Here is a 9,010-nt window from a genome sequence, read left to right on the forward strand (position 1 = left end):
GCCAGAGTAGCACCAACCTCAATGAAGTTCTTGACACTGTTTATGTTTGGGAATTCCTGAAATATTTAAAAACATTTCAAGGCTTGTCACTACATCAACTAGGGAGAATGTAGAGGTTTGTCAGATGAATAACCATTAAGGAAATAATGAAAGTGTGCTATGTACTTTAACAATTAAACCACAATGTAGAGAACCAAATGCTAACCCTATAAACTTTTTGTTACCAAAGATAGTAAGAAAAATCACATCTTTATAAGGGAGCCCTAATCCATTTTAAATTTGCAATAGCAATGCTCCTTTTGATGAAAAGAATTCACTTCAGTGCATATAAAGCAGTTAAGACTTTATGTCATAAATTCATATGCAGATAAAATTTTTTTGTCTCAAGCTTAAAAACAAAATCCAAAGTAGTCTGTAGAAAATGTTCAATACCACAGAGGTATACATGTTTAAAAAAGAAAAAGTAATTGTTGAGCTAAAATTCCATGTTATAAAAAATCAAATAATGAATAATTCTTGCCTCATTATTCCTTCCTTTTTGTTTTTTTTTAATTAAAAACCTTTTTTTAAAAAGACTTTATTTATTTGGGAGAGAGAGTGTGTATGAGAGAGAAAGCACAAGCAGGGGGAGCTGCAGAGAGAGAGAGGGAGAAGCAGGCTCTCCACTGAGCAGGGAACCCAGGGCCAGGCAAGATCCCAGGACCCCAAGATCTTGATCTGAGCCAAAAGCAGATGCTTAAACAACTGAGGGACCCAGGTGCCCCAGTTGTTCGTTTGTTTGTTTGTTTGTTTGTTTTTTAAGACTTTATTTAGGGGTGCCTGGGTGGCTCAGTGGGTTAAAGCCTCTGCCTTCAACTCAGGTCATGATCCCCGGGTCCTGGGATCGAGCCCCACATTGGGCTCTCTGCTCAGTGGGGAGTCTGCTTCCTCCTCTCTCTCTCTGCCTGCCTCTCTGCCTACTTGTGATCTCTGTCTGTCAAATAAATAAATAAATAATATTTTTTTAAAAAAGACTTTATTTATTTGAGAGAGAGCAAGAGGTTGAGCATGAGCATGCACATGGGGGAACGGAAGGGAGAGAAGGACAAGCAGACTCCCCACTGAACAGGTAGCCTGACATGGGCCTCCAGCTCAGGACCCTGGGATCATGACCCCAGCTGAAGGCTAACGCTCAGTGACTGAGCCACCCAGGTCCCCCAGACACCATCCCTTTTTTAAGTTTTTATTTTAATTCTGATTAGTTAAAAGACAATGTTATATTAGTTTTACGTGTTGCCTCAATTCCTTCTTAAAAGCAGTAATTTTTTTATGAGCTTCTTTTTTTTTTTAAGATTTTATTTATTTATTTGACAGACAGAGATCACAAGTAGACAGAGAAGCAGGCAGAGAGAGAGGAGGAGGAAGCAGGCTCCCCACCGAGCAGAGAGCCCTATGTGGGGCTCGATCCTAGGACCCTAAGATCATGACCTGAGTCGAAGGCAGCAGCTTAACCCACTGGGCCACCCAGCCACCCTTTTTTATGAGTTTCTTAATAGAAATCTAATTTCTTTAAGCACTATTAACTGATTGCCTTTGACTCAGTTTTCTCACAGTGGACAGTGTAATGAATAAATACAATTAAGTGTGAATAAACTAGTTTCCTAGTCCATAAATAACAGAGTCCTAAACCAAGAAAAGAGTTTTCATTAATATTTAGTTCTGTAATCCTCAAAAAATTGTGATTTTTAGGGGTGCCTGGGTGGCTCAGTCAGTTAAGCATCTGCCTTCGACTCAAGGTCATGATCTTAGGGTCCTGGGATTGAACCCCACATCCAGCTCCCTGCTCAGCGGGAAGCCTGCTTCTCCCTCTCCCACTCCCCCTACATGTGTTTCCTCTCTCATTCTTCTCTCTCTGTCAAATAAATAAATAAATTCTTAAAAAGAAATAAAGATTGTGATTTTATGCAGAGGAAACTGAAGCCTAGAGAAATGAAGTTACTTTTTCACATCCCAGTTGGTTAATGGCAGCTTAGAGACCGAAGACATCATTGCCTTGTAGTATGATTTATGAGTACTGGGTTCCCATAAAAGAGGCCAAGAAATGCTTATTTCAAAAAAGGCAGTAGCACAATCTGTCTCTTCTCCGAAAAATCATATGCATGGCAGATTTTTGTCCTACCGAGGCTACATGAAGAAAATGCAGGCCTAATCTGCCCAGTCTTCCATCTCTGCGCAAAGGGAGGGGCTGGGTTTAAGAGGAGCTTGTCCTGCACGGCCTCATAGGCCAACAGGCATGGCTCCAGCTCTGCAGGGCAAGAGAGGTAGCCTAGGAAGAAAGAACCATCACCAATGCCTCCCCCTGGCCCCCCTTGTGTGTATCTTGGATAAATAAAAATTATACCTATAGAAAAAGGGGTGGGTGTGTGTAAGAGAAAGCCGTGGGTACTCCTTCAACTGGACACCCGCGCGCATTTCCTGATCCTCTGTCCTTAGGCTTTCCCTTGGGCTTCCACCCTGGCATGGCCTTCTGCATCATGTGTTCATCTCTCCTTTGACTCAACCCAAAAAGCATGGCCTCAACCTCATCTGCACCAACAAAGCGGGTGTCTACACACACCAAGCAAAGACCTTGGGAGAGAGACGCGTTTCCCAAGCCTTAGCCCCGTACAATCCAGCGTCACACCTTTATTTCTAGGCAAGTCCCCCTCTGGCTCTTCTCCCTCCCTCCCCCACCACCAGCCGCAGCATCCCACGCAGTCTCCCCGGTGCCCTCCAACGCTCTCCAAACTAAGGACACTCGGCGCCTGGGGATTCCAGCCCCCTAGGTCCCAGCTCCCGGAGCGGTGCTCCTGTCCAGCGCACCGCGCGCCGCAGCTACCGGCGCAGACCGCAGCCTCCCCGGCTCCCACAGTGCTCCTGTGGTGCTCTTACCTCATCCAGGGTGCGGCCGCCGCGGCTGCCTCTTCCTCCTCCGCCGCTGCTGCCCAGCTCCTGGCCGGCTCCGGCTGCCGTCGCTCCCGGCCAGGAGACTGCCGCGAGGGCTGTGGGGCTCGCGCCGCGTCCCCGGACCGGTAAGGCGCGTGGTGCGCCCAGCTGGGCGCGCGGCAGCAACAGCTGCAATCGCAGCGGCGGTGGCAGCAGGACCCGCTGTCGGTCCTCTTCATGGATTTTCTGGGCCCGGCCTCACTAGTCCCGGTTACCGTGACTGCTTGGCTTTCCTACGGTCTTCCCGTACTGCCAAGGAGCATCCTCCGGGCATGGATGGTGGCGGAAACCCGGAAGGACCAGGCCTCCTCCGCGGCTGCCTCTGCCACCTGCTCCGCCCAGATTGCTTCTGTCCCTCGCTCACAGACACCCGCCGCTGTAAACCTGGTGATTCACAGACCTGTACCCCTGGGGATAAAAATATATGTTTATAAAAAAAATAAAAAATAAATAAACTAAAAAAAAAAAAAAAGTTTCTCCTTTTCTCCCTCCCTCTCCCGGTATTTTCCTGGGTTTTGTCTTCCTCCTCCCTCCAACTCAACCACCCTCTTCTATTTTACATTATTCTTTGCTCAGAATCACTACTACTCCAGGCAGCTGGCTAACCCCCTTTCTCCCTCTTAAAATATCCCACCCCAAATTTTCCCTTTAGTTGTAAAACAAAAACAAAAACCTTTCTCCTAAATAACTTCAGTTTTCCTTTCCATTAAGATTTTCTTTCATTTTTCATGAAGAATTCATAGTAAAGTATATACAGCTTGGTATCCAATATCATGTAAAGGGGATAAATTCAAGGTTAAATAAAAGTTCATAGGTCAAATAAATCCTCCACTTAATGCTCATTCTGAAAAGCCTTTGCTTATATTCCACAGTGTCCTCTAAGAACGGAAACTAGTCAGGACCCAGCAAAGCAGAATGCTTCTGCTCCGCTATAAACACAAGGCTTGCAACAGAAGCTCATCTTTGTAGTGGGCACTATATGGATCCCAAAGTTTATAGGCAAAGGTCAATAGGGAATAGCAATGGATTCACTGTAAACAAAGAAACTTACCTTAACATGTTTTCCTCCCAAGTCTGCTGTTCAGTCCTCTGCTGCTTTTTTTTTTTTTTTTTTCAAACCCCAACACCATCATCCAACCAGTTGAAGAAGCCCCAACCCTGGGAGCAGTAAGACTTATCTCCCTCACTCATTCACCTCATCCAGTCTTTAATTCTACTTCTTTACTATTTCTTTATCTTAATTGGTCCTTCTTATCATGATTCAAAATGGTGCCATAAAAATGACACTATCAGATATTTCATTCTTTCTTTCAAACCTTAATCTATATCTTTACCTCTGTTTTTCCCCCCAGTATATTCTACCAGGGCAATTTACCCTACCACTCCCATCTCTTCTAAAGATTTTTTTAAAGATTTTATTTATTTATCTAAAAGAGAGAGTAAGAGCATGAAAGGGGAGAAGGACATAAGGAGAAGAAGAGTCCTCATGGAGCTGGGAGCCCAAAGCGGGACTCGATCCTGGGACTCCAGGATCATGACCTGAGCTGAAGGCAGTCGCTTAACCAACTGAGCCACCCAGGTGCCCATCTTCTAGAGATTCTTAATTATCTTTTGTTGTTTTTATATCTTCAGCCTCACCTTCTCCTTTGGGTCCAGTCCCCCCCCCCCTTTTTTTTAAAGATTTTATTTATTTACTTACTTAAATAAATAAAAGAGCAGGAGCAAGAGCAAGAGAGAAAGCATGAGCTGTGAGGAGGGGCAGAGGGAGAGAGACTCAAGCTCTCCACCAAGCAGGGAGCCTGACCCCCACCAAGCAGGGTCCTGGGATCATGACCTGAGCCGAAGATATATGCTTAACTGACTGAGTCATCCAGGTGCCCCATGGCCCACCCTAGCTCTTATAAACATGTTCAAGTCTCCTCAACTCAAAAGTCCTTCCAGCCCTAATTGCCCTCATATCTCTGGATTAACCAACTTGCTTAAATGCACTGTATATATCCCATAGCTATACTTCTTGACTTCCATTCATTCTTTTTTTAAAAAAGATTTTATTTATTTATTTGAGAGAATGAGTGAGAGAGCACCACCAGGTGGAGGGGCAGAGAGAGAGGGAGAAGCAGACTTCTCACTGAGCAGGCATCCCAATGGTGGGGGAGGGTAGACTCCATCTCAGGACCCCAGGATCAGAACCTGAGCCAAAGGCAGATGCTTAACTGACCAAGCCCTCCAGGTGCTCTTCCATTCATTCTTTACCATGTCTCTCTGCTGTCAGTCTTCTAATCCTATTAGAAGCTGGTCTCACAGTCCACTGACTTTGGCTTTGCCCAAAGTAGTAGACTTAATCTAATATACAAAATAAAAGGAATGAGGTTCCTAAATTAATTTTTTGAGGTTCCTTAATTTGAAGAGACTATGCCATCTTCATTGGTTCAGGCAAATAAATAGGTCAGTGAAATTACTGCAGACTCAAGCGGCAAAAAGTGCTGAAGCTTCCATTTCCCTCCAGGATGAAAGAGCATGTCTCAGACTAAGCCCCTGGGTGGAGGGTAAGATAGAATAGAATAGAATAGAATAGAATATATAAATATTTATAAATAACATTAAAACAACTCTTTGAAGAAACTGAAGAGTAACCAAAGCAGGCAGGGCTTGAATCTATGATCCTGAAAGAGGAGAAGAACATGAAGTGAGCTCCATATTCACCCTGAAATTTTTCTCCTGAGGGAGTTTTCCAAATCAAGTGCTAGAATATAAAGGCAAAGTAAAAGCTGGCAGTATTACTGGGATGAAGAGTCAAAGATCAAAACTCAGAGCTGCTAAGGTGGCCGGGACTTGAGGGAGAACTTCCAGAGCAAGAAGAATGGCAAAGATGCAGTTCAATAATCTAGTGCAGAGACATCTGGGTGGCTCAGCTGGATCTCCCTTTGGCTCAGATCATGATCCCAGGGTCCTAAAATTGAGCCCCACATCGGGCTCCCAAGGAACCTGCTTCTCCCTGTGTCTGCCACTCCCCTTTCTTGTGCTCGCTCTCTCTCTCTCTCTCTCTCTCTGACAAATAAAATCTTAAAAAAAAAATCATGTGTAAAAAAAAAACAATCTAGAGCAAATTGTCCTCAGAGTAGTGGCCAGAAGCCCAAAATGCACAAAGCAAGATTAAACACACACACACACACCAGAAAACAGCAGTTTAGAGGCTAATGAACTAAGTAGAGATTTCAGCACCTAAAGATGAAGGATAGTTGGAAGGCTGGCAAAGCAGGGATAAGACGCCCCCAACCTAAGAGGAAACCACCCTTAGAAGGATTTTACACCGCCCTTGAAGGAGCCCTCCACCCTTTCCGATGTGATAGATAGATGGCAAAAATCTGATAGGATGACAGGCACATGGAAGGTTTATCATTATCAAAACGGCCCACCAACAAGCCCCTAAAAACCCTGATACTTAGAAACTCCAGTGACAACTCTTTCGTTGGTGGGGGCTTTGAATTGTCATTTTGTTATCCCTCAATAAGCCTTCCGTTGCTGTCCACCACTCTGTCCAGTCTACTTCTTCATTCTTTGAAGCAGTGTGTCCACGAATTGAGGCCACCAACACATAGGAAAAGAAAAAATCCTGGGGCGCCTGGGTGGCTCAGTGAGTTAAGTCTCTGCCTTCGGATCAGGTCATGATCTCAAAGTCCTGGGATCAAGTCCCACATTGGGCTCTCTGCTCAACAGAGAGCCTGCTTCCCCCGACCCCGGCCTGCCTCTCTGCCTACTTGTAATCTTTCTCTGTGTGTCAAATAAATGAATAAAATCTTTTTTAAAAAAAGAAAAATCCTATAACACTAATACAACTTGGACTTCAAGCCTCTCCAAGGTAAAAAGACATCTGTGGCTTTTAGTTGAGACCCAAAAAGGCTGTACTCTTAAGAGTAAGGACAATACAGTCCTGAAAAAGGATAGATCTAACAAAGCTTGAAGCCAAGTCTTTACAGGATCAAAGTGATCCATTGGTAATTTTTATGCTTACTAGAACAAAACTTAATTCATGGAGGTAGATAACATCATCCACAACATCTACAATTATTTCCTCCCCAGTGTTAAAGATCCTATATATATAAAATTAAGAGGCACGCTAAAACCAAATCCAAATGACTAAACATGAGGGGAAAAGTTGTGTGTGTGTGTTTTTTAAATATTTTATTTGAAGGGGGAGAAAGAGGTGGCACATAAGAGAGCACAAGCAGCGGGGGGCAGACTCCCTACTGAGCAGAGAGCCCTATGCAGGGCTCTATCCCAGAATCCTGGGATCATGACCTGAGTGGAAGGCAGATGTTTAACCAACTGATCCATGCAGGCAGACACCTGCCATGAGAAGAAAAATTAATAGAAACAGACCCAGAAGTTAGAATGGACATGACTTTAAATAACTATGACTAATAGGCTTAAGAAAAAAGAGGAAAAGATGAGCAAATACTAAAAGATAAGTAATTTATAGAATTGTAACTTATTAAAAACAGATGGACATTCTAAATATAAAAATACAATAACTGGAAATAAGAACCCATTTGGTGTGTTCAACAATAGTCTGAATGCAACAAAAGTCAGGATCCATGAAGTAGAAGAAAGGACAATAAAAAGTCTAAAAAAGAAAAAGAAAATAAAAAAATAAAAATAAAAAATGAAGGACACATACAGATGGCTATCAGACACATGAAAAAATGTTCATCATCACTAGCCATCAGGGAGATTCAAATTAAAGCCACATTGAGATATCACCTTACACCAGTTAGAATAGCCAAAATTAGCAAGACAGGAAACAACATGTGTTGGAGGGGATGTGGAGAAAGGGGAACGCTCTTACACTGTTGGTGGGAATGCAAGTTGGTGCAGCCACTTTGGAGAACAGTGTGGAGATTCCTTAAGAAATTAAAAATAGAGCTTCCCTATGACCCTGCCATTGCACTACTGGGTATTTACCCCAAAGATACAGATGTCGTGAAAAGAAGGGCCATCTGTACTCCAATGTTTATAGCAGCAATGGCCATGGTCACCAAACTGTGGAAAGAGCCAAGATGCCCTTCAACGGACGAATGGATAAGGAAGATGTGGTCAATATCCACTACACACTATTATGTGGTCCATAATACACTACAGTATTATGCCTCCATCAGAAAAGACGAATACCCAACATTTGTAGCAACATGGACGGGCCTGGAAGAGATTATGCTAAGTGAAATAAGTCAAGCAGAGAGAGTCAATTATCATATGGTTTCACTTATTTGTGGAGCACAACAAATAGCATGAAGGACATGGGGAGATAGAGAGGAGAAGAGTGGGGGAAATTGGAAGGGGAGGTGAACCATGAGAGACTATTGGCTCTGAAAAACAATCTGAGGGTTTTGAAGGGGCGGGGGTGGGAGGTCGGGGTACCAGGTGGTGGGTATTATAGAGGGCACAGATTGCATGGAGCACTGGGTGTGGTACAAAAACAATGAATACTGTTACGCTGAAAATAAATATAAAAAAATTTTTTTTAAATGAAGGACAGTAAAAGGGGGGGTTGAAAGAACAGAGCATAACAGGCATTTGGGATACAGTCAAAAGGTATAGTATAGTAACTGTAGTCCCTGAAAGAGAGGAGAGAATGGGCATGAAGCCATACTTGTGGAGAAAGAGACCAAGGATTTTTCTAAAACTGTGAAAGACATTGACTTCTCAGGTTCCAGAAGTTAAGCAAATCCCAGGTAAAATAAATCACTAATATATCTCAGAAATATAAGAAGCAGTTGCAATTAAAAGTTTGATGAAGGCAACTCTGTCATTGAAATGAAGGAGAAGATCTTGACCAGGAGATAGCTCTCATTGACCTAATGAATTCCATAGCTTTTATACAGTAGCAGGAGTCATTGTGCATTGTCTCAAAAGGAACACACACAAGAAAGGATGGAAATTATGTCACTAAACAGAGGTTATACTCAAATCAGCCTTGGGGTGTCATAAAAAGAAGAGGTTGAAAGGGGGAAATGAAAATTAATAGGTTTAATTTGTTGGTAGAAAATCT

The 9,010-nt window shown here is 43.2% G+C and overlaps 1 protein-coding gene across 18 annotated transcripts in view; it reads right to left on the reverse strand.

Moving 5' to 3' along the window:
• Positions 1 to 3,320, reverse strand: part of PDE4DIP (phosphodiesterase 4D interacting protein) — a 210,658-nt gene extending 207,338 nt beyond the window's left edge. For 14 of the 18 annotated variants that reach the window (XM_082685189.1, XM_082685171.1, XM_082685186.1 and 11 more), the window contains exon 1: positions 2,911 to 3,274. In XM_082685189.1, coding sequence (XP_082541315.1) covers positions 2,911 to 3,143 — 233 coding nt within the window. In that variant the 5' untranslated portion in view covers positions 3,144 to 3,274. Of the gene's footprint in view, positions 1 to 2,910 lie in introns of all 18 variants that reach the window. The other 4 variants (XM_082685185.1, XM_082685178.1, XM_082685174.1 and 1 more) reach the window with 3 other exon arrangements.
• Between the last annotated feature and the right edge of the window lie 5,690 nt (positions 3,321 to 9,010).

This window comes from Mustela nivalis, assembly GCF_964662115.1.
Source record: "Mustela nivalis genome assembly, chromosome: 10".
Lineage (NCBI taxonomy): Eukaryota > Metazoa > Chordata > Mammalia > Carnivora > Mustelidae > Mustela > Mustela nivalis.